At 44.9% G+C, this 26,421-nt stretch overlaps 1 protein-coding gene across 25 annotated transcripts in view; it reads right to left on the bottom strand.

The window, feature by feature from the left end:
* The window catches only part of NFE2L2 (NFE2 like bZIP transcription factor 2), a 186,040-nt gene that overhangs the window by 26,050 nt on the left and 133,569 nt on the right, over positions 1 to 26,421 (bottom strand). For 2 of the 25 annotated variants that reach the window (XM_002712305.5, XM_070070642.1), the window contains exon 1: positions 10,154 to 10,421. The exons of 21 other annotated variants lie outside the window; for them this stretch is intronic. In XM_002712305.5, the coding sequence (XP_002712351.2) occupies positions 10,154 to 10,198 (45 nt within the window). In that variant the 5' untranslated portion in view covers positions 10,199 to 10,421. Of the gene's footprint in view, positions 1 to 9,048; positions 9,619 to 10,153; positions 10,422 to 26,421 lie in introns of those variants that run through there. 2 more of the 25 variants (XM_008258785.4, XM_070070645.1) reach the window with 2 other exon arrangements.

The raw sequence follows: 26,421 nt of genomic DNA, 5'->3' as shown, positions 1-26,421 counted from the left end.
TAATAAATTGATTTTTAAAAAGAACAGATAGGAGACTATTTTGACATATCCATTAAAGAATTTTGCAATCTGGATAATAATTCATCAAGCAATCAATGTAACTGTTAAGTGTATTTTCTTAGAGGATACTATTTCCTTCAGGCTGAGGTCAGAAAAAGGACAAGAAGTGGGTAAACTGATTTTGCTCCCATATTCTAGACATTCTTCCCAAAGCACTAAGCTACGACCATTTTATCTCATCCTGTTCAGCTTTTCTACAGCTTCTCTTCCTGTTTCTTTCAAACGGTGGCCAGCAGAGAGATAAGGCACAGGACTCCCATCTCCGTCTCCTTCCGAATTACAGTAATAGTCATGTCTGTCTTGTTAGGACCAATTCCTCGTACCAGCGGTAACTATTACCACAACAAACAGCATCGCTCTCTGTGTCGAGGGATCTGGGCCAACCATTGCTCCTGAATAAATAAAATGTACATGGTCCCTCGTTTCTAGAGCTTTCATTACTCTTACGATCTCCCAATACCTCCTTTCCGTAAGAATAAAAGGTGCAATCAGGCTGCCACCTGGGGAAGCTGGGCTTCCGCCCAAAAAAATAAGCAAGCCATATTCTGAAATGTCTTGAGGATAAGCAGAAATACCCTGGTTTCCAACTGTCTCTGGTAGTCAATGGACCATACTGATTCCAAGGGCTGGTACCACCACCTAGGGCTATCTGGAACTCCATGGAAATGGGGACGGGGTGTTTCCCGGTTGTCACAAGGACACTAAACACCCTGTAATGTGGCATGCCCTCCCACTCTGAAGAGAAGTCCAGTCCATATGCTACATGAGCTCCTTTGAAGTACACCGTTTTATTAATCTTCGTAAAGGTGTCTCTCATTCTGCAGCATCTAACACAACTCCACAGTCATTAGACAAGGAAAGAAAGAGGGAAGGAGTCACACAGGAAATGGAGGTGGGGGGGCTGGATTACGGATACTGAAAATCCCCAACATGGAGCTCGTGCTGTGGTGCAGAGGGTTAAGCTGCTGTCTGAGGCCGGCAACCCATGCGAGCGCAGGTTTGAGTGCCGACTGCTCCACTTCCTCCAACTCCCTGTTAATGGCCTGGGAAGAGCAGTGGAAAGTGGCCCACATACTTGGGCCCCTGCCACCCACCTGGAAGACCTGGATGGAGTTCTAGGCTCCCAGCTTTGGCCTGGCCCAGCCCCAACTGTCACAGTCATTTGGGGAGTGAACCAGCGGATGGAAGATCTCTGTGTCCCCCTCTCCTTTCTAACTTGCCTTTCAAAAAAAAATCTTTAAAAAAAAAAAAAATCCCCACTGTGCCACCTGCCAGCCATGTGGTACTGGTCAAAGGGCTTCAGCTCTTTCAATAGGTTTCTATGTCCATAAAATGGTGACATCATAGATTCACTGACAAGATCAGGTAAGATAACATGTTAGGGGCAAGGACGGTGCTGGCAGGTGCTGGGTCAATGTTCTTCCCCATGAAACTGCCAGTTCTGCCTGTACAGTCGGCACCCCACACTGGTTGAGTTCTGCCTCCTCATATGTAGCCGACCATAAGACGGAAAATATTTGGGGAAAAAAAAAAGATCTCATGTATACTAAACATATGGGCTTTTTTTCTTGTCATTATTCCCTAAGCAGGATGGTGCAGTAACTACTTACATGGCATTTACATTGTATTAGGTTTTGGAAGTAACCTGGGGAGGGTGTGCAAACAGCATGGCCTCTTGTATAATCCACACACGTTGGCGTCCGCTGGGAGTCCTGGAACCCTACGCCCTGTGTACATCCAGATGTCCTGTAATGTTGCAGGCTGCTCTTCTTCACAGGCAGGAAGAAGGGTGCCAACCAACATCAGCAACTGCAATGACACAGTTTCCTCACTTCCCGCTGGCTTCTTCTAAAGATTTACTTATTCATTTGGAAGGCAGAGTGAGAGATCGATCTTCCTTCTACTGGTTCACTCCTCCAAACAGCCACTATGGCCAGGGCTGGGCCAGGCTGAAGCCGGGGGCCAGGAGCTCCATCCAGGCCTCCCCCATGGGTGGCAGGGAGAGCTGTCACCTGCTGCCTCGCGGGCTGTGGATTAGCAGGAAGCTCGAACTGGAAGCTGATCTGAGAACCAAACGCAAGCACTGTGATCTGGGATGCGAGTGTCAAAAGCAGCACGGTAACTATGACACCAAATGCCTGCCCTCTCAACGTGTATTCTAATCACGTTTCATTGAGAATTACCAAGAACAGAAACAACTTCATCAAAAATTTAGGATTTTTATGATAGTTTTTATTTTTGGTAGTTTTTATTATCAGCATTTTGATGGTTAAAGAAAAAAAAATTTTCCCCCTGCTAGGTCAAAAAATTCAAGGTTCTTCAATACTTTCTAGATACAGCAGCAAGGCTCCCTGCTTCAGGACTGCAAAAGAAACCAACAAAAAGCACAGCTCAAGAACCCCAAGCAGCAGTGTAATTCTATCAACTACCAGACCTCTGTGTCTGTCCCATTCACAGCAGACAAAAAAGCGCTATCTTCATTCCCCCCCCCCCTTTTTTTTTGACAGGCAGAGTGGACAGTGAGAGAGAGAGACAGAGAAAGAGGTCTTCCTTTGCCATTGGTTCACTCTCCAATGGCCACCGCGGCCAGCGCGCTGCGGCAGGTGCACCACGCTGATCTGAAGGCAAGAGCCAGGTACTTATCCTGGTCTCCCATGGGTGCAGGGCCCAAGCACTTGGGCCATCCTCCACTGCCTTCCCGGGCCACAGCAGTGAGCTGGCCTGGAAGAGGGGCAACCGGGACAGAATCCAGCGCCCCGACCGGGACTAGAACCCAGTGTGCCGGCGCCGCAAGGCATAGGATTAGCCTAGTGAGCCGCGGCGCTGGCCCATTCCCCTCTATTCTAACCCCTTAGGCTGTGACTAGGCTGGGTTCTACATCCAGGTGTGACATCAAAATTCTGTGCCATAGCAAAAGACATAAAGCAAAGTTCCACGTGCCTTATGAGAGGACCACCGACACCCAGTCTCACTACGCCCAAATTCAGGTCATTCCTCTCACACAGACCATGGAGGTACTAACCGCCCTGTCTGCTGCATTCCTGCCAAGAACAGACATGACTCCAGAAAACACAAGTATGCATCACATACAGCCTAAGTGTTAACACTGAAATCCTTGGGGTTGGAGGTACTTTAAACACACATTATGTATATCATTCAGCACAAAACTCCTAACAAGTTAAAAATACTGTGCTTTTGAACTTAAAGCAATGGGAAGGACATGTGAAAAGAGTTTCAAAGTACTGTTGACTAGAAAAGCACACAGCTTCCTGAGAGGTGACTAAATAACCCCCCATCAAAGGGGCAATGGACAAGGACAAGACTGGAGTTACATCTCACAAGTCCTTCCTGGCAGCCCTATGTGGGGAAGTGGAGGTGCACAGGGAAGCTCCCACCCTCAGGTCTCCCAGGTACAAGTGCAATGCTGCAGGTCCATGTGCCACATCCCTTGCAAATGATCTGGAAGTTAGCACCTCCCCCCAACCAAACACGTGAGCCAGAAAGTCATTCAGGTAAGCACAGGTGCTAGTCACTGTGGTTAGGATGTAAAACTGGACCTCACTATCACTGCCTAGGTGAAATGTTGATCCACACATTGAAATAGTGTTTAGCAATAACAAGCAATGAAGTTACAACAAGGCTGAACCTTGAAAACATTATGCTAAGTGAAGGAAACCAGTCACAAAAGGGCAAGTATTATAATTTCATTTACATAGTGTGTCTAGAATAGGCAGGTCCATAAAGACACAAACAGCTGGGTGGTTAGCAGGGGCTAAGGGAGTTGGGGTGGGGACAGAACAGAAGGGACTGCTGATGAGGGTGGGATTCCTTTTTTTGCTCACATCCACAAAGACTTTCAAATGTAAAACTCTGCAACACACCGGTATTATAGTACATGTTTTATAAAAATGATCAATTATGGGGGCCAATGCTGTGGCATAGTGGGTAAAGCCGCCGGCTTCAGTGCCAGCATCCCACATGGGTGCCGGTTAAAGTCCCAGCTGCTCCACTTCCTATCCAGCCCTCTGCTGTGGCCTGGGAAAGCAGTGGAAGATGGCCCAAGTCCTTGGGCCCCTGTACTCATGTGGGAGACCTGGAAGAAGCTCCAGGCTCCTCGCTTTGGATCAGTGCAGCTCTGGCCGTTGCGGCCATCTGGGGAGTAAACCAGCAGATGGAACCTTGCTCGCTCTCTCTGTAACTCTGCCTTTCAAATAAATAAATAAATAAAAAATAAAATAAATGATCAATTACAAGTATTTCCCACTCTTTTTTTGTGTGCTTCCCACTCTTAAGAGTTCTTAAAACTCTTAACACTGATAGTTAAAAAGTGCGTCTGGCTAGCACAGAGAAAACTTCAACTTTCAACAAGCAGGGTTTGAACAGTTTTGTTTTTTTTTTACAGGTTAGTGTATGTAGAATAGCACTCATATGTCTCCAATACCACTTGGGAATGTAAAAATTATATACTTGAACATATTTTTACTTTGATTTCCAGGAAACATATCATTAGCAACTGAAGAAGCCTTGGCCATTACCTTAAAGCATTTCTCTCCTTTTGAGATTCATGTGTTCATTTATTTATTTGAAAGGCAGAGTAATGGGGGTTGTCAAGGAGACAGGGGGCCAGAGGGAGAGATCTTCCTCTGCTGATTTCATTCTCCAAATGGCTGCAACAGCTGACGCTAGGCTAGGCTGAAGCCGAGAGCCAGGAACTCCACCAGGGACTCCCACATGAGTAGCAGAGGCCCAAGTACTTGGGTCATCTTCTACTGCCTTCCCGAGCATGTCTGATCGGAATCAGAGGGGCTGGGACTTGATCAGGCACTGGACTATGGGATGCCAGCATCCCAAGCAGCTTAACCACTATGCCACAATACCAGCCCCTTAAAGCTCTCCTTTCTCTTTTAAAGGTTTATTGAACGGCTCAGTTACAGAGAGATGCAGAGACAGAGACAGAGACAGAGATCTTTCACCTGCTGGTTCACTTCCCAAATGGCCACAATGGCTGGGGCTGGGCCTGGGCCAGGCTGAAGCCAGGAGCCTGGAACTCCATCGGAGTCTCCCATGTGAGTGGCAGGGGCCCAAGCACTTGGGCCAGCCTCTGCTGCTTCCCTAGGTGCACTTGCAGGGGAGCTGGATCAGAAGTGGAGCAGCTGGGACTTGAACCGGTACCTGTATTGGGTGCTGGCATCACAGTGAAGGCTGAACTAGCTACATCACGATGCCAACCCTCAGGCCTGTTTAATAAATATTTGCTGGCACTTATTTAGAACCAAGTGGCAATGAAATTTCAATAACTCTTAGAAATCAATTATCAAAATGTAAGGTCTATTCTCCATTTTCTGAGAAATGTAAAATAAACATTCAGTCTTATTGCCATAGACACAGACAAACAGGTTGATTATTACATCTAGTAAACTTGAACTGCTCTACTTCAAGATTTTTATCACCTTTCAGAAGTGACTGGGCCAGGCATTTAAATTCCCTAAACCAGCTTTTAAACTAATCACCTAACAGATTCTAAAAATTCTGCAGCATACTTAACTCAGACAAATAAAACAAGAGTTCCAAAAACATTTTATTCATTAATAAGGACTAAGAAACAAGGTACTGCATGATTTATGAAAGGTACTATTCTCAAAGCTGAAAGTAAACTTCAACTAGATAGATGGGTTCTTATGCTTGCTTCAGTAAGAAAGTGTCAGAACAGGGCATTAGTGTTCACTCAAGCCAACAGGTTTCTGCTAGCCACTGTCAAATCCCTCCCACCTACCCCACTCTACCCACTTCTCTTCAGCCCGTTTTCACTCTATCACACTCTTCACACTTCACTACCAAACTTACTTTTTTATTTTTATTTGTTTGAGATGCAGAGACAGATCGAGACCTCCTAACCACAGGTTCTGCCCTCAGTGGCCAGAGCTGGGTTAGTGATGAAGATGGGAGCCCCGGCCGTGGCTCACTAGGCTAATGCTCTGCCTGCGGTGCCGGCACACTGGGTTCTAGTCCCGGTTGCCCCTCTTCCCATCTAGCTCTCTGCTGTGGCCTGGGAGTGCAGTGGAGGATGGCCCAAGTGCTTGGGCCCTGCACCTGCACGGGAGACCAGGAGGAAGCACCTGGCTCCTGGCTTCAGATTAGCGCGGTGCGCTGGCCTCAGCGGCCATTGTGGGGTGAACCAATGGAAAAAGGAAGACCTTTCTCTCTGTCTCTCTCTCTCACTGTTCACTCTGCCTGTTAAAAAAAAAAGGGAGCCCGGAGTTCAATCCCGGTCCACATGGGGGCAGGGACCCTATCACTGGAGCCATCACTGGCTGCCTCCCAGAGTCTGCATTAGCAGAAAGCCGGGAATCAGCTCAGGTACTGCAATGTAGGATGTGGGTGTCCCACCAACTAGGGCAAGTGCACACCTTTGGTCCCTACTTCAAAATAAAAAGAGCCAAGAGAACTGGAGAATATACCAACCAACAGACCAGACGAGGGCCGACTGACAGACTCCAGAAGCTAAGAGATTTAGTTCAGTAAAAGAAAAAAAAAGAAAGGGAAATCGTTCCCTGAGAAATGTGAGGCAGAATCTCGCCATCCTCCTCAAGTCCCAGTTTTTTCAACTATATATTACTATATTACTATATTCAGAAGTCTGGCTCTGTGAGTTACACCCACTTAGGCCTCGGTCTTCCTTAAAACCCCACAGGCAGTGATGCCCCAGAGGCATTGTATCTACTCACTGTATCTCACAAGGGCCACCTCCTCCCTCAAACTGCACTAAGGGCTTGGTAACCGGGAAAGGTACGGAAAGTAATTATTTTCCTTCCTACCTTTCCTTCCCCCAATTTCCTCAATTTATCCACACTTTCAAAGGTGTTCACATTTAACCAGAATCAGTTTGGAAGTCTTAACTGGAAGTCCCTGGAGTAAGTACTGCTTAGGTTTGAAGGGCTACGCCATGGTCAGGTCCACCTTACAGGGCTCTTGGTCTCTGTGCCTCTGTCCTAACCCGGAAACTGGACCTAACAGTATTTTCCCTGGGGTTACTCTGAAGTTATGCATGTGAAGCAATTATTATCGCATTGCCTGGCATGCAGGGAAGTGGTCAATAACTTATTATCATCGTAATGGAAATTCTTCCTGCATACTGAGGTTAACCCAGGTCCAAGGAAAAATTAGAGGAAATATTATTTATGCATCCCCCTTTTAATGATTTATTTATTTGAAAAACAGAGTTACAGAGAGAGGTAGAGACAGAAAGAGGTCTTCCATCCGCTGGCCAAATGGCCAGAAAGGCCGGAGCTGCGCCGATCTGAAGCCAGGAGCCAGGAGCTTCTTATGTGGGTGCAGGGGCCTAAGGACTTGGGCCATCTTCTACTGCTTTCCCAGGTCATAGCAGAGAGCTGGATCAGAAGAGGAGCAGCCGGGACTAGAATCGGCACCCATATGGGATGCCGGTGCTTCAGGCCAGGGCTTTAACCCGATGTGCCACAGCGTCGGCCCCGCAAAACCCTTTTAAATGGGTCTGGTCAGGACATGAAAGCCAGGAGCTGGGAACGCAACCTAGGTCTCCCATGTGGGTGGCTACTTGAGCCATCACCTGAGGTCTCCCAGGGTGTGTATTAGCGGGATGCTGGAACTTCGAGCTGACCCAGCACTCCAACCCAGGCACTGTGGTATGGGATGCAGGCGTCCCAAGTGGCATCTTACCTGCTACGCCAAACATTCCCTCCCCTAAGCTATTTTTAGTGCAGAAAGACTGAGATGACTTATGCATTTATCCTCCTATGTGCTGCTTCCACAATCTCTCAAGAGATTCTTCATGTATCTAAAAAGTCAACTCATTCTTTGCTTAACATTAATTCAGGAGACAAGAGGCCTGTCCTATTTTTATGTCTGACTTTTAAACATAATCTTAATGTCCAAGATCAACTATATCCCTCATCTACAAAAGTACTTTATCTCTCCAAGACACCCTTGCAAAGACGAATGGATGGCCCTCCCACAGAACGGAGATACAGAACATTAGGCTCTTCTTCCCCGCCTGTTTATCAACACATCCTCCGCGCAGAATGAAAACCTATCCTGGTACCACTTCACTTCTGGAGTGTTGCTCTGAAAAAGGTTCAAAGAACCCTCTGACAGTCCAAACTTTTTTATGGACTACAAATGATGATTTGATAAGAACCATCGTTACAGACACGAAACCCATTCTAAATTTTAATGTTTTCCTTTCCTCACAGTCTTCAAATACACCAAGTGACGTCTGATTACAAAGGTGGAAAAGCAGCCATTTTTATCAAACAGAATTGAGAAATTCCCATTTAAGAGAAAAGTAGTAGATAGTTTTTGTTCACTTTTGTATCTGGACTGCTATATCGCACAGCAAAGAAAAAGACCAAAGTTCGTTTGCATCACGTATTCTTTGGTCAAACAAGCTTGCCAACAGATTACAGTTTAAAGAAGCAGAAACTGCTTCTTCATACTACTGGGAACTAGGAGAATACAATCACAGTCACTACTGGGTGAAAGTTCAAGGCAAACAACTTTAAAGGAAAAAAGTACAACACACTGTCAATAACTTAAAGCCTCATATTGGATCTTGGAGGTCGGGCTGGATACTCATTAAGTGCAGAAACATATTTAAAGCACCTATCAATGAACACATTTCCAGGAATCAGTTTATTTCTCTAAAAACCTAATCACAAACACACACACACACTTGTTCCTTTAAAAGTTCCTACAAAGAATGAGTAGAAACTTGTGTTCACTTTTAGAACAATTTACAAAAACTTGTTAGTAAAGTATTATGAAACCCAAGTGTCCCACCCTCTGCCCTTACAAAGAGGGGGAACAAGCCAAAAAAATAAATTCTCAAACAGAAAAGGGAAACTAGATAAAGCACCTAAGGGAGAAATAGTAGTGAAAGCAAAAAAAAAAAAAAAAAAAAAAAGTAGCAGCCTAAAAGCAACAGAAATCCTAATCTACACCCACAACTCTTACCCTTGACAGCACAGAACAGAAAATCCTGCCTTATACATTTCGGAATTGCAACTCTGAAACGCTAAATCCAAAGACAAAGCCGCCCTGGGGAAAATAACAATTGCGCAACAGATCCACAGCTCCAACTTGTCCCTTGGCCCGGGCGCGCGAGGCTTGCACGCTACGAGCAGGAAAGGGCCAACTGAGGGCCGCCGTGACAGCCGAGGACACCACGCGGCGCGAGCCGCCGCGGGGAACCGCGCCCGCGGCCCGCTCTCATCTCAGACTCCGACGCCCTTTCCGCACTTCCCGCCGCGCTGCTAAGGGCAGGGCGCGAGTCCCGCACACGAACTTTCCCCCCGGCCCGAGAGGGCGCGCAGCGCGGGGCCAGGCTCCGCACGTCGAGGCTGCAGTGCGCGCTGGGCACTTGGTTACTTCCTCCTCCCCCAGGGGGCTGGGCTTCTAGCTCACGGCGGTTAGAGTGAACCGATGGGTCGGCCGATTAATTACTTTGCAAAGAAGCCTGCACAGACGGCCCAGCGGGACGAGCGCGCCGCGCCGCCGCCCACGCTCGCGGAGCTCACGGGGCCTGGGGTCGAGGGCGGCGGCGAGGAGGGACTCCAGTTCTAGCCCGGAGGAGACCTCAGCTTCCCCCGAGAGCGGCCCCGTGACTAGGCACATTTTTTGCCGGCTCCAAGGCGGGGGAGCCGCACAACCCCGGAAGGGCCGGTCCGCGCCGGCCCAGACCGCCAGCGTCCACCCCCTCCGGCCGGGCTGCCGAGCTGCCTCCGGGGCCACACGCAGACTCGGGAGGCCAGCCGAGGTCCCTGCGTCCCGCCTCTGTGGGCCCGGGACGCGACTGGGCGTGCCCCCCACAGTCCCGCGCGCGGGGGCGCAGCACCAGAACGTCTCCCCAAGCGTCCACCCGTCACCCTCGAGGGCCCGCGGGCACGCTGTGGGTCGGACCACCTGGCAGCATCCCCACTCCCCTCGCGGTCCCTCCTCGCCCAGCCTCGGCGCAAGCGCAGCGGCCGCAGTCGTGGCCGGCAGCTGTCCCTCCGCGGCCGCGCTGCTCTCGCGCCCCTGCCCCGGCACCACCACGGTGTCCCCGGGGTCGGGGCAGCACCTGCTGGGACTGCAGTCCCGACGGCGGTAGCTCCAAGTCCATCATGCTGAGCTGGGGACGCGGCGCTGGGGCTTCCCGACGGCGACCCTGCCCCAGCTGCCGAGGCGCGGCGCTGGCGGCTCCTCCGGGATCCCGGGCACTCGCTGCTCAGCGACACGGCCCAAGTCGCCGGCGGGGCTCCGGCCCGCTCCGCCTCCCGCCCCCCGAGGGCGGGGCGAGAACCCGGGCCCTTCCTTCCGCGCACGGGCCGCGCGGCCGAAAATCCCCCGCCCCCCTCGGGGCTGACGCCAGAAGCTCGCGGACCGGGGGCGGGCCGGGGCGGCAGGTTGCGGTGCCCGCGGGCGGGGTGCGGAGGGGAGGCCGTGGGCTGCGGGCGTCCGCGCTCACTTTGCCCTCCCCGCCATCCAGGGCCGCACTCTCGCCCGAGGGATTAAGAGTTGTTTGCGGAAGGGCGCTCGGGCCCGGGGCTTTGAGAGTTTAAACAGTTGGAGCAAACACTCCCGGGGGCGCGGCGACGGCGGTGGTATCGGAGCTGCAGGACCTTGCTCCGCTTTATCGCACCCCGCCGCCCGCGAGTGGCGCCAACCCGCGGGGCGGGAGCTCCCAGGCCTCGGCTTGGGCCGTGCGCGCCAACTGCCCTCCGGCCTTGGGCCCCTCCGGGGCAGGGGGCCAGATGCCCTGCCCAGGGGAGGTGCGGACCACGCCGGGAACTCGTGTTCGCGGTGACCCCGAACGCCCTCGGCTTCCTCGCCCGCGCCCGGCTGCGGTGGCCAAGGGCGCACGGACCAGCCTCTGAGCAGGGGAGGGCTCAGTATCGTCCCGACTCAGGCGTCTGTCCACGCTCCAGCGTGCTGTAACCCGTCGTCGGTTTCTTCTTCGAGTGCTCACGATACAGTTAAAGAAAAAAACAAAACAAAACTCAAACACCAAGTTATGAAATGTTACCCGTTTGGTAACATTTTCCCAGAGAAATGGTTGAAAGATGATCCCCAATATATGAAAGGTGGTAGGGTCATGAATGATTTTTAGCCTTCTCTTTGTTACTTTAAAATTTCCAATGAATATGTCTTATATTTTAAGACATTTCAAAATTAATCACTGCCCACAGAAAATTTCAAGCATTTGAAAACACGAATATTGAGAATTCTTTTATAAAAGATTTAAGAGGGAAGGCGAATTTTTTCTTTCCTTATATACATTAGCAATTTTACTAACACGACTCGTTTTCAGTTTTTGACCAGAAGAAACCTACCAGGAGGGAGGGGGCAGCGACAGGAGGGGAGGTAGCACATCCAAACGAACCCAAAGTGCCAAGAACTTACTTGTCCTCGATGGCATAATTTGACAATCTCAGTTTCTGCCTGCCAATTTTTGTATTCAAATATTCCTGGAGATAAGTAGTGAAGCCTAAATGAATTGCTTGTAATGGAAGCAGGCTTCTTTAACTTGAATTAAACCCGTTCAGCTATTGTGTTACAAGCCTGCAAAATGATCTGCACACTGAAAACAAGCTTAGGTGAAATTATTTACAAGGAACTTGCCATGAAAGATGCAGAAGCGTTATGATGAAATGCCATTTCTGCCTCCAAGTAGGAGACAGGAGTATATTGTTAACTATTCTAGTTACTTATTAAAAACTACTACACCAGAGAAAGCAGGCAATGATCCCAAGAGGCAGGAGATGCCAAGGCCCTTTATGATGACTGCCCTCAAGGAGTTTATAACGTATTTGGCATTTCCTTGTTAAGCAACAAAGATTTTCATTGGCTTTCCACTGAATGAAATAACGATTACTTTTACAAAGCTGCAATTTACCGGGAGTATATTATTTCAGGCACCTGCAGAGTACATATTTTCAAAGGGAGGAGAGCAATATGATAAGAGTCTGGACATGTTTTAAGAAGAGTAAACACTAGGGAAAAGCTGTTTTGACACTGAACAGTGGTTCAGTACAAGAAACCTCAGTCTTAGACCACACATGTCAAGTAGGTTCCCAGCTTTTGGAAACACTGAAATACAATTGTCTTACAGAAAGACTGGCCTGGCCTTGCCCGCTAAACTTGCATATTGTACTATGGGGACACAGATAGATAATGTATGTTAAGAAGCAGGGGGTGCGTTGGTGTTGTAGCACCTCAGTTAAGCCAATGCTTGCGACACAGCATCCCTTACTGATCCAGTGCCTTGCTAAAGCGCCTGCAGCCATTTGGGGAGGGAGCCAGCAGATGTAAGATGGATCCTCTCACTTCTCGCTCTGCCTTTCAAACAAATAAAAAAAAATTTTTTTTTTAAAAGAAGCCGCAGGGGACCAGGAGAGAGGAGTTTATCTCCTGTCCTGGGACCAGTGGAGCCTGCTGACTGCCAGGCTGTGCTCGCTATTCTGATTTTTCCCCTCCATTGGTTTCACATCCTACTGACCCTTGTGCATCTTTATTGGTGTCTGAATTAAGACAGAAAAGACAGCCTTGTATCCTCCTTACTTGAGATGTGTCAGATTGTGGCACCTTGCTCCAGAGTTCTCAACAAAAAAGCATCCTCAGAGAAGTTCTCTGAATGCACAAACTTTGAGTAATGGTGATGCATTGTTCTACCTTCTTCTCTTGCTCTAGTCTGCCAGATCGCAAGGCCTGAGAAAGTACCAACTCTTTCAAAATCTCCATCCCTAGGAGGCTTCTTCCTCCTACTATCACTTCCCCCTCAGTTTTACTTGGTGTTGGAATCAGAATGTATTTGGACTGTTTTGGAATTACATTTGAAATTCTATCCTGTCCAGCCGAAGATGGTACCTAAGGAACCACTCCTCCTGACACTAAGGGGCTTGTGTATCCCTTCACATCCAATCAAGGCTGGCGCCGTGGTTTGCTCTAACACATAGAAGGAGGCTTGGAAGTGGCACTGCCATGTCTTAGCCAACTCTGAACAATGCTGGACAGCTTTTAAAGTTGTACTCTTGAAATTGACCATCATGCAAGCAACTGCCTTGATAGGAGAGATGCCAAGGAGGAGGAGACAGAGTGAAGAGAGAGGGGCTGCGTGAACCAGGGCACCCGACGTGTGACTGAAAAAGCCATCTAGGTGGACTTGTAGTCGAGGCCCAGTCCCTGGGGCTACATCTGAGGAACTCAAATTAAGATCTGCAGACCACCCAGCTAAGCCTGGTCAAAGCACTGTGGGAAATTATCATTTATTTTCAGCCCCTCCATGTTGGGGTAATTTGTTTCACAGCAGTGGATGACCAAAATAGTACATATTGAATACCAAGGTAGGTTTTCTCCTGGCTGCTTCTGGTTTGTTCACCATGATGGGGAAGACCTATAGGGATGGTACTCTGCGGTTTAATTGAGTCTCTGACCCTCGGCAGGGAACTGACTTCTCCAGGAATGAGGAAGTTACCCTTCCTGTAGTATGTACATATTGCTGCATATAAAGTAATGACCTCATCACACAATGCCTCAGTTCCCCACCATTAGGTGGAGGGTGGGGAAATATTCTTATCAAAATACACCTCAGGAACACAGACATTTCATCTGAATTAGATGGAGGTATAAATGCATACAGAGGTCCTGACCCTGACTTGACCTTATTTAGACCCGTTATATAAGATACTTCCTGCATATCTGCTGAGGGAATTTGAACTTGGGGAGCAGCCTGCCCACTGGATAAACTCAACTCCAGCACTGCAGTGTTCAAATAACTGATGTATTAATTTCCAGACACACCCATAACCTTGGTCCCTTCGTTTGCACACCTCACTATGCAAACGGCTGGTACAAAGAGCTGTGTATCTCCAATGCTAGTTTCAACTGGTGTAGTTTCCTGTTCATAATAGAAACAGTGCCCTGTGAAGACAGCAACTCAGTGAGCTAATGGGGAAAATACAGAAGTTAGAAAGTCCTTTTGGCTGATATACTATCTTTATACATAAATATTTATAAAAAATACTGAATATGTACTTCAAAATGTTAACCATATTAATCTCATTAGTTGGAGACTGATGATTTTATTACCTTTCTCATTTTTGCCTGTCTACTTCCCTAAAAGAATACATAACTTTTATAATAAGAAAAAGGTGATGGGTGGGGTGTTGGATAAGGAAGGAGCACTTGGCTTTTCTTCCAGGCCACTGGGTCCATTTTATTTTCAAATTGAATTTTAACCACACGCCTTGCAGATCTTTCCATCCGTATTTGCTTGAATAGAGCTGGGAGAATTTGACTGCATCTTTAAGGGTGGTTGTGGTAAGGGTCTGAAGAGACTCTTCTTGTCCATGCACTGCTCTGTTTGCAAAGTTTCACCTAGCAGAACGGGAGTTCCCAGGCAAAGATGGAACTTAGGAGAACAGACTAAGAACTGTGGCCTTGGTATTCATTATACACTATTTTGGTTTTCCATTGCTGTGAAACAAACCACCCCAAAATTGAGGGGCTGAAAACAAATGATAATTTCCCACAATTCTTTGGATTGACGAGGCTTAGCTGGGTGGTCTTCTGCAGATCTTATTTGAGTCCCTCAAAGTCACCCATTTGTAATAACAGTGCTGTGGGGAAAATAAGCAAAACCCAGAAAACATTTAAGCTTGGCTCTATGCCAGCAAGGCTTGTTCTCAAGTATTAACACAGGGAGGCATGGAACATCAGATGGTTTCCACTTTCGCCTTTGTATTTTGCTGCATCATTCAAATTTTCACAGGAAGAAGTTTTAGAATTGGGGGGGGCAAACTGCTTTAATTTAGGGGGTGGGGTGGGAAGCAGAATAGGAAGAGCAGAGCATCCTCTTAACGAGGCCCTGAAGACAAAGAGGCTGGAAAGTGAAAAAAAGAAGTAAGATTTGCCAAGATGGTTATCTTCCAGCCTTTTGTATTCCACTGATTCCGTTTTCCGCCAGTAATATTAAGATTAATAGACACAGACATCTTCTGGCCCAGAGAGGGTAAGCCGCCCTGTACTTGCTGGTGCGCGGCTGTTGGTAGTGAGTTAAGACCGTGCTTTGCTGAGAGGTCTTTAGCAGCAGCTTCCCAGTTTGGCACAAACAATGATGAGCAATGCCTGCTACAGGCACAGAACCACCGCAGTGGTGCCACTTGGGAGATTTTTTTCCCTCCTTCTTGTAACCCAACCTTCTTTTCTCATGTTTGAGGAAACTATGGGGTGAAGTGATTATCAGTAATCATAGAGCTAGATATTGGCAAAGTCAGAAATAGAATAATATCTCCTGACTCCTGCTATTATGTTCTTCCCACATAACAAACTGACTCGGACATTTGGAGGTAAGTGTAGTCCTGGGCCAGATCCAAGGGGTCAGGTGTAAATTTTATGAACACATTAGCACGTTATTTTAAGGTGAGATTAATAACCCAGTTTATGAATGATAATAATTTTATATGTTTTATAAATATTCCCTACAAGTCAGGGAAATGTGATTAAGCTCAATATTATAAATCAGAAGGGGATAAAAACCAGTACGATATTTGCCCAGTACTCAAGAAAATCATTACCTAAAGACTGACTGTTTCCAAGCCCAGGCTCAGTCCTCCAGAGCGCGCAGGTGTCTACAGCTTCTTGGCTCGCACTGTATTTACTGAGAGGACTCACAGCCAGGCTCCCTAAGGATTACATTTTTCCACATTCTGTTTAATTAATTCTCCAGGGACAGAGTGATAAAGTATTTTTCACTTGCAAGAAAACTTGCAAACAAATTAGAGAACAGGACTTCTACATATGAGATTTCCAAGTGACGGGCAGGGAGAGAGTAAATGGGCTATTTGTAGACTGAGCCTGTCCACCCACAGCAGTGTTTTAATTTTTCTGTGTCAATGAAAAGGTCTAAGAACAAGGTGTAAAATGTACTGACAAAGGTGGAAGCTATTGTAATTCTTGCATTTCCTGTAAATTAAATTGCCCTAGTTGTATGCTTCTAAAAAGTCTAACATGCAGGTAATTTTAGTGTAGTTTAGAGCTATCTGTGCCCCCTGGCAAGATTCAGGTAACTTATTCATCACACTTTCACCCTCCTGATAAAACAGGAACTATTTCAGTCTTTGGAGTTCATAAACTTTCAAAAATGTGTGACATTCAATGTGTTAATTCATTTTGCTTTTTTCATCTGCTAATATTTATTGCATGCTTACAGTTGATCATAATCCTAATTTTTTAGATTGTTTCTCTACAATGTATTAGGGATAGGCATAGAAACAACAAAATAAAAAATACTATTAAGTGCTGCTGATGAACTGTATACTTTCTATAATTTAGTTCACTTAATACTCTCAAGAAACCCAAGACAGGTGCCAGTGCTGTAGTATATCAGGTAAAGCTGTTGCCTGTGCTGCTGGCATCCCATATGGTGCCAGTTCGAGTCCCAGCTGCTCCACTTCCAATCCAGCTCTCTGCTGTGGCCTGGGAAAGCAATGGAAGATGGCCCAAGTCCTTAGGCCCCTGCACCCGCATGAGAGACCCAGAAAAAGCTCTGGGCTCCTGGCTTCAGATTGGCTTGGCTCCAGCCGTTGCAGCCATCTGGGGAGTGAACCAGCGGATGGAAGACCTCTCTCTCTCTCTCTCTCTCTCTCTCTCTGCCTCTGCCTCTCTGTAACTCTGCCTTTCAAATAAATAAATAAATATTAAAAATAACCAAGACATGGGCATATTATTCCCTTGACTTGAGAAATGAGGAAACTGAGGCTGGAGAGGCTAGATAAATTTATCTGGAGTCTAGCAGTTAGTAAGTCACTGAACAAGTCACTGACTTTAAGGTTCTTAAGCATAAAGATATGCTACCTCTTATCGAGGGTTCTTGGAATAGAAATGTTTTCTAAAAGTATGCAGGCACTTTGTTATTTATCTAAGAAGCCATACTTGAACACTGAGTATTGGGATTTGAGTTGAAGACATGTTGGGCATTTGCAGGAAGACCAAGCTGAATATGGATTCTCTCCCTCAAGGTCTTTTCAGTCCAGTAAAAAGCATCACATTTGCACACAGCCTGGAAGTAGAGGATGCTGTGGAAGAGGCCAGCAATGGATCTGTTCAGCCTCATGTTCAGGCTGAACATGGAACAGGGCTGGTAGAGGGTTTTCTCTTTTCATTTTATGCAAAATTGACATAATTTTAAAAACCAGCTTTATTGAGGTACAATTAACATACAATAAATGACACATATTTGAACTATACAATTTGACAAGTGTATGTACACACACACCCATGAAAGCATCATTACAATTGACGTAATGAACCTGTTTATCACTGCCAATCATTTGTTTGTGCCACAATTCATTATTTTCAATTTTTATTTGAGAAGCAGAGAGAGAGAGAGAGAGAGAGAGAGAGAGAGAGAGATGAATGGAGAGGGAGAGCTCCTATCTGCTTGTTTGCTCCCCTAAATGCTTCAACAGCCAGAGCTGGGCTCAGGCTGAAGCCAGGTACCTGGAACTCAATCCAGGTCTCCCATATGGGTGGCAGGAACCTAACCACTTGAGCACACATGACTGCCTCTAATGGTCTGCATTAGCAGGCAACTGGAGCCAGGAGTCAGCACTGGGTTTGGAACGTGGGCACTTAGTTATGAGACATGGGTGTCTTAACCAACATCTCTCGACCACTAGGCTAAAAGCCTACCTCTTTGTGCCTGAAAATTTTTTTTAAAGATTTATTTATTTATTTGAAAGGCAGAGTGTCAGAGAGAGTAGGAGAGAGAGAAATAGATCCTTCATCCACTGGTTCCTCCCCAAATGGCCACAATGGCCAGGGCCAGAGCAGGCTGAAGTCAGGAGCCCAGAACTCCTTTGAGTTCTTCCATGTAGGTTGCAGGGGTGCAAGTACTTGGGTCATCTGCTGCTGCTTTCCCAAGCATATTATCAGGGAGCTGAGTTGGAAGTAGAATAACTGGGACTGTACCAGCAACCTCACAGGGCATGTTGGCATTGCAAGCTGTGGCTTAACTGCTGTGCCACAACACTGGCCCCTTGTGCCTCAATTTTAATCCTCTTCCCTGCCTCACGTTCCATTCTCTGGCAACCACTGATCTATTTTCTGCAACTGGATTACTTTGCACAGTCTAGAATACTGTAAATGAAATAATATGTATTCTTTTTATCTGGTTCTTTCACACATAATTGAGATTCATCTATGTTGTTGCATGTATCGAGAGTTAATTCCTTTCTATTGTTGAGTAGTATTCAATTGTGTAGATATACCACAACTTTTTATTCCTTCACATGTGGACAGATGTTGGCTTGTCCCCATTTCTTGACTGTTACAAATAAAGCTTCTGGACATGCATGTATAGTTCTCCATATGAACAAACATTTCATTTCTCTTGACTAAATACCTAGAAGTAGAATGATTATGATATGTAGGAGTATGTTCAACTGTATAAGAATCTGCCAGACTTTTTTTCTAAGTTGGTTGTACCATTTTACCTTCCCACCAGAAATCTGATAAGAGTTCAATTTCCTCCCCTACCTTGACAAGGTTATCTGGTATGGTTATTCACACATACACATACACACACACACGCATGCACCCACACACATAACTGTAGTTTTAATTTGCATTTCCCTAATGACTAGAGATGTTGACTGTCTTCTTGTGGCACAGCGGTTTTAATGTATACTGTAATATTTTCTATACCTTGACTGAGCAGAAGAGATTCATTCCTATAAAATGTTTCACTTTTAGAAACTTGGCTGTTAATTAATGAGGAGTCATGGTAAGAAAATGTCATTATTGATAAAATGATATAAAAATTATAAATATATACCTTAATGCAAATTTGAGTTCTTAATAAAGAAACTACAAAACCCTAAGCTTTTACTTTCAACTAGTGCCTCAGAATTTCCTATTACCCAGGTATTTGTAAGGAAAAGTTAATGGTTTTGGAAGCTGGAAGTTCAAACAGCATAGCGCTGGCTCTGGCATGGGCCTCTTTCACTGCATCATCTCATGGCAAAGGGCACCGCAATGGCCACCACAGTGCCAATGTCACCACCTTAGCTTTTTCCTCCTTGATCCTTCTCTCCTTTTGAAATTCTGGTTGTCAGGGCTGGTGCTGCAGCATACATAGCAGGTAAAACTGCTGCTTGCAGTGCCAGCATTCCCTTTTGGGCACCGGTTGGAGTTCCGGTTGCTCCACTTCTGAGCCAGCAACCTGCTAATGTTCCTGGGAAAGCAGCAGAGAATGGCCCCAATATTAGGTCCCCTGCACCCACATGGGAGACCCAGAAGTTGTTCCTGGCTGCTGGCTTCAGATCAGCCCAGCGCCAGCCATTGCAGCCACTTGAGGAGTGAGCCATAAGATGGAAGATCTCTCTCTCTCTCTCTTTTTGTAGCTCTGCCTTTCAAATAAATGAAAAAATCTTTTTTTAAAAAGGAAATTTCAGATATAAACCATTTTAATCAAATTAGTTAAAATCATCTCTCTCTCTCTTTTTTTTTTTTTTTTTTTGGTAAAGATTTATTTATTTATTTGAAAGAGTTACACAGAGAGAGGAGAGGGAGAGAGAGAGAGGTCTTCCATCTGCTGGTTCACTCCTCAATTGGCCACAATGGCCAGTTTCTTCTAGGTTTCCCACATGGGTGCAGGGTCACAAGGACTTGGGCCATCTTCTACCGCTTTCCCAGGCTATAGCAGAGAGCTGGATTGGAAGTGGAGCAGCGAGGACTCAAACTGGCGCCCATATGGGATGTGGGCACTGCAGGCAGTGGCTCTATTCGCTATGCCACAGCGTCGGCCCCTAAGACCATCTTTCAACTACCCTGACAATGTTGCTGCAGTGTTATTTTTAAATTTTTTTTAAAGACCCTAAATGCTGAATAGAGATCAGTGTTTTGTGACAATAGTAATGTATAACATGAAGTTTTTTGTACACTGTAGACTTCTCCATAAATGAACATTATGGATTTGTTTTTTTGCTAAAGTTTATACACTCTAGCCTTCTGGGGAAGTAAGTACTGTATCATCAACAGCAGAAAATACATATTTCCAACTGACTTCTCTAGTTGGAAGGTCAGATAATAACATTTGATTTCCTTATAATCAATTTAACAAATAAAAATATTTTGTATACTATATGAAATGCCCCATGTACAACTTGAGTTAATTGAGCACTGACTATACAACATTTTAGTTTCTAATACTTTACATACTAGTCCTCACAATAACCACATTAACAGGTGATAAAGCTGAATTCAGTATGATTCACTAACCTGGCCAAGGTCACATAGTTCTCTTATTCAGTAACTTGGCCAAGATTCCACAGACGAGCTCATGTGAATTCCTAGGGTTAGCTTGTTCCAAACCCTTGCTCTTTTCACTGGGCAGCTAGGCCCCAAGATACTTTCCAAAGCTTTGTAAATAATTAAACATTGTAAGGGTCATGGTCTACAATATATTCTTTGCCATGGACCTCATTTAAGTGTATGATATAATTTGAAGGGTGAAGCATAATATTATGCTATTGGGATGTAATAAAGCTATATAAACCAGGCTATAATTTTCATGTTAAAATTCAACTTAAGATTTCCATGTATTTGTTTTTCATTGTTCTTTTATCTGCAAATAGCAACTCTTTTGTTGCTTTTGTGTGATAACCAGCTCTGAGACCAGTAAGGGGAACTCAACCAGTGGATGAGAAGGAACTATATTGGAAGTTTCATGAACACTCTTTCTTTCTCTCTCTCTCTTTCCTTCCTTCTTTCTTTCCTTTCTTTCTTTTTTTCTTCTTTCTTTCTTTCTTTCTTTCTTTCTCTCTCTCTTTTCTTTCTCTCTTTCTTTCTCTTTCTTTCTTTCTTTCTTTCTTTCTTTCTTTCTTTCTTTCTTTCTTTCTTTCTTTCTTTCTTCTCTTTTTCTCCTCCCTCCCTCCCTCTCTCCCTCCCTTCCTTCCTTTCTTCTTTCCTTCCTTCCTTTTTCTTTCTTTTTAAAAAGATTTATTTATTTATTTATTTATTTATTTGAAAGGCAGAGTTACAGAGAGGCAGAGGCAGAGGCAGAGAAAAAGAGAGATCTTCCATCTGCTGGCTCACTCCTCAAATGGCTGCAACGGCCGGAGCTGCGCCAATCGGAAGCCAGGAACCAAGAGCTTCTTCTGGGTCTCCTACTTGGGCGCAGGGGCCCAAGGACTTGGACCATCTTCTGCTGCTTTCTCAGGCCATAGCAGAGAGCTGGATCAGAAGTGGAGCAGTCAGAACTCAAGCTGGCGCCCATATGGGATGCCAGCACTGCAGATGGTGGCTTTATCCACCACGCCACAGTGCCAGCCCACTTCCTTTCTTTTTTAAGATTTGTTTATTTATTTGAAAGGCAGAGCAACAGAGATAGAAAGAGATCTTCTGTCCATTAATTCACGCCTCAAGTGGCCACAGCTGCCAGGTATGGGTAAGGCTGATGCCAGGAGCCAAGAACTCCATTCTGGTCTCCTACATGGGTTAGAGGGGCCCAAGTACTTGGTCATCATCTACTGCCTTCCCAGGCATGTTAGCAGGAAGCTGGATTGGAACTGGAGCATCTGAGACTTGAGCCAGCACTCCGTTATGGGATGCCAGCATTGTAAGCAACGGTTTAACTGGCTGTGTCCAACTTAACAACGCTGGCCCCAAGATTTAGGTTTTCTGGTCTGATTCTGTGATTCAAATTTTTCACGGCTGTCAATCAGTGCCAAATTCAATGCTGGGCTCTTAAATTATCTCTTTCATTACAGAAACTTCATAATTTCAAAAATGTATACTTTGTTCAGAGCCAGATACACATATATCACCCATTAAAGAGTGAATATCTTGCTTCTCAGAAGACTTAATTAGAAAAGAGATTGTGTTAGAAGGAGAGTCATGACAATGTGGCTAAAAGAAAGATCAAGTACTTTAATAAAAATAATAGTATAATAAAAATATTATAATACCTTTGAAGATGGAAGAAACTTGAACTTGACAGTTGAAAAATGTAGAGCAAAGCAGTTCAATTGAACAAAAAATAAGGCTGCAGGAAGGTTTGAGGATAAAAGATAAAGAAATAAAATAGAGTGTGGAGGGGTGTTTGGATCTATAGTCAAGACACTGCTTGAGATGCCTGCAATCTCATATTGGATTGCCTAGGTTTGAATCTGGCTCTGCTTCCAATTCCAGTTTTCTGCAGATGCACACCCTGGGAGGCAACAAGTGATATCTCATGTTGTTGGATCCCTGCCACCCTAGGAGACCCAGATTGACTTTGAGGCCCCTGGCTTCCCCCTGGCCTGACTCCAGCTGTTGTGGGCATTTGAGGTGTGAACCAGCAGACAGTCCCTCTCGGTCTCTCTATATCTTTCTCTGTGTGTTTTTTGCTTTTCAAATAAATAGAAAGTAAATAATTAAACTTCAGCTTACCACACAAAAAGAAATATAATGGAACAAAACAATAACTTCACTTGTATATTGATTATTTTAATTTAGAGCATTGTAATGGCAAAAGCTAATAGTTACCCAGTGTCATTTCATGGTTTTCATGAAACTCAGAAATATATTAGGTTCAGAGAAGTACATTGTGTTTAGAATTTCAGGATGCTTTTCTCTGAGAAATTTTCTGCCAAGCAGCTTACAATTAACAAACAACAATCATGGGGACGGATATTTGGCATGGTGGTTAAGGCTGTGTTTGGGACACCTGAATTCCATATTAGAGTGCCTGGATTCAAGTCCCAGCTCTGCTTCCGACTCCAGTTTCCTGCTAATGTGCACCCTGAAAGGCAGCAGGTCATGATGGCTCAAGTAGTTGGTCCCTGCCACCCATGTGAGAGACCTGGGCTTATGGTTTTGGCCTGCCCCAGCCTGCCTTTTGGAGGCAATTGAGGAGTGAACCATCCTTTGGAAGATCTCTCTCTTGCCCCCTGTTTGTTTCTGTCTTTCTTTGTCTCTCACCCTTTCAAATAAAATGGGATTTTTTTTTTAAATATCACAAATAACAATCATGTACTCTTAAAGTATTAATACAAATTATAATTTATCTAGCCTATATCCTGCTGGGTACTATGGCGTACAGAGTATTAGTACGAGATACAGGTAGATCTAGCTTCAGTTACTGTGTGATCTGGCAAAGTCATTTAATCTCACAGACAACAGTAAAATGAAGGCTCTTGTGTGGCTTACTGGCATAATGTGTTTTAAGTTACATGTGAAAATTAAAAGCAGTCAGATCCTTTGACATGATCACCCAAAACAAAAAAGTTACCCCATGAAAAAGTGATGTAATAAAATACCACTGCCAATCTGTAAATATAAAATATTTAGCTTTTTTTTCTATGAAAGCATGATCTTTGGCAGAAGGAAAAAATGTACTAGTCTGAACTTGAGAGACCCAGAGATTCTGCAAGACAAAAATAAAGGAGTTGGCTTAGACGTAAGTTCCTCAAGATCTTGAGAATGTGTTATTTATCATCTTAACCCTAATACTCTGTACTTTACCTAATATGCTGTACTCAATAAACGAATGTTAACTGAATGGATGTTTGTATGAGTAAACTTGTTGATTTCTAAGATTTCTTCCAACATCAACACACTGCTCTTAGAAGAAGAAGATGGGAAAGAGAATGCGCTGTATAAACACTGCCTTGTTGTGTTTGATTGGGGCACATGGAGTCAAACATCAACTGCTGGCTTGGCAAGAGAGCTTGGTATTTATGTTGAGATGGAGAGGCTGTAGATTCTTCTTTGTATATATTTTTGTTAATAAATATTTATGAGATTCATTTTCTACTCATCAAGGAATACTCTGAGACGCAGGAACACGATCTCGAGGAAACCCCTGTTGTATAATTCCACTAGTGGGGGTGAGGTTCCATTTAGGAAATATTTTTAATAATAGCAGTGGAAAATAAGGCATAATTTTTAGTGTGCTTTGTTCATAGCCTAGGAGCCTTTGCTGGCTGAATGCTATGGCACTACTGCCAAGAATCTGCAGATTGTGTAAGTGTTTTCATTTGCTGAAATGTTAATGTGTTAATTTTAAATCTACATAATACTTACTCCGTTAGATCTAATGGCCTCTACTATTCGCTTTTAAATTGCTATCTAATTCAGAATGATTTTCCTTTTTTCGTAAAATTGAACTTAGAATCGCGTGTGCTATGTAAGCCCAATGGCCCACGGTAAGCCTGCAGAAGGAGAGCAGTTATCTCAGCTGCTTATCTTTGGTCTAAGAGGATTAGACATTGCCACAACAACATGATTGAAAGGATCCAGACAATAGTGCTTTCCTTGCCTAATAAGCAATTTTCTTTTTTAAAAGTCTCCTATCTGCTTCTCAATGACCAAATCCCTTAAGGTATATAGCAGACTGCTGGCTTTCATTTTTCCCTTGAGTACTAGATTTAGAGATTGGGGAACATTACTTCCTACCTTATATATTTCTATTTTGTTGATGTTTCTTTTCTTAAAGAGAGTGGAGGGAAGAGGAAAGGAGAGGAGGGGAGGGGAGGGGAGAGGAGAGGAGAGAGGAGGGGAAGGAAGGAGAGGGGAGAGGAGAGGAGAGAGGAGGGGAAGGGGGGAGAGGAGAGGAGAGAGGAGGGGAAGGGAGGAGAGGGGAGGGGAGGGTAGAGGAGAGGAAAGAGGAGGGGAAGGGAGGGGAGGGGAGAGGAGAGGACAGGAGAGGAGAGGAGAGAGGAGGGGAAGGGAGGGGAGGAGAGGAGAGAGGAGAGAGATCTTATATCTGCTGGTCCACTCTCCAAATGGCCACAACAGCCACGTCTGGGCCAGGCCCAAGGGGGGAGCTAGGAACTCCATCCAGGTCTCCCACATGGGTGGCAGAGGCCTGAGCGCTTGGGCCATCATCTATTGTCTCTGTACTGTTTGATATTTATTTATTTAATTTTTAAGGTTGGCATTATAACATTGATTAAAATAATGCTATGGGTTAACATAAACAGCAAAGAAGCAAAGAATTAAAATGCAAGCTGTGTAAAATCCCAAAGAAAACCCAAAAGTGGCTGATATATTCATTCTTAGCTAACTAAAAGTGCAAGAAAGACAAGACACTCAATATAATAAAGAACTGCAAACAACTGACAATTTTCAGTTGCCAAAATTGCAGATTTTGCATTTTATATCCTTTTCTCAACGAAGAAAAAATTCTTTTTGAATGTTATATATAAAATACATATAAAACAAGATAGAAAACTACATTATAAACTTGTAACAGTGGCTGTAAATACATTTCCTTACATGTCTCTCATAGGCAATAGATATGGTATATACATAGCATGAAATTACTAAGATAATAAAGAACAGACAAATATGTCAGCTGTGCAGTGACACACAAGCAACTCTCCCATCTACTCACGCCAAAAAATTAAATACTATCAGAAAAAAGTTTTAAAAGCTACATACTTTAATAAGAAATAAGGTGAGGGGACAGCATTGTGGTGTAGTACATTAAGGCTCCACCTGCAATGTTGGCATCCCATATGGGCACTGGTTTGAGTCCCAGCTGCTCCACTTCTGATCCAGCTCCCTGCTATGGCCTGGGAAAGCAGTACAAGATGGCCCAAGTGCCTGGACTTCTGCACCCGTGTAGGAGACCTGGTGGAAACTCCAAGCCCCGGCTTCAGATCCAGCTCCGGCTGTTTTGGCTATTTGGGGAGTGAACCGGCGGGCGGATGGAAGACCTTTCTGTCTCCCCCTCTCTCTGTCTGCAACTCTAACTCTCAAATAAATTAATCTTAAAAAACAAATAAATATAATAAAAATAAGGAATAAGTTTAATAAAGAATAATACTGAAAACCAAGGCATTCAGAGATTTCAAAAGTCATGCTTTTTTATTTTCAATTGATCCAAAATCTTATCAACTAAGTTTTCAAAAGTTTGTTCAGAGCCAGCATTACTCATAAATGTCACACATGTATTATCTCATACATTTACTTCCTTCCCCAGAAAAGACCTTTGATAAACATCTGAAATGTCCAGGTATAACACAGTTGAGATGAAACTGGATCAAATACTGGTATTGTTTTTAACAACTAATACCACAAAGTGTTTAATTGTCGCACATTAATTCAACCAACCAACCAAAATAAGAATCAAAACGGCACAGCATATATTGTAAATAAATCAAAACAGTGGTTTGTGCAACAGCAAGACAAAGTGTAGTACATTAAACCAAAGCTAGACGAATACAAGACGAGCAATGCCTATTGCCTAGTAAATAAACTGGAAACGGTTTCCAAGGAGACGCCATGATGGAGAGCTCACCGTACTGGTGTGAATGGAGTTTCCTGCTGAGCTTGCCTGGGAAGCTACGAGAGAGGGAACTC

This window comes from Oryctolagus cuniculus, chromosome 3, assembly GCF_964237555.1.
Source record: "Oryctolagus cuniculus chromosome 3, mOryCun1.1, whole genome shotgun sequence".
NCBI lineage: Eukaryota > Metazoa > Chordata > Mammalia > Lagomorpha > Leporidae > Oryctolagus > Oryctolagus cuniculus.
This window is presented reverse-complemented; position numbering and strand designations above follow the sequence as displayed.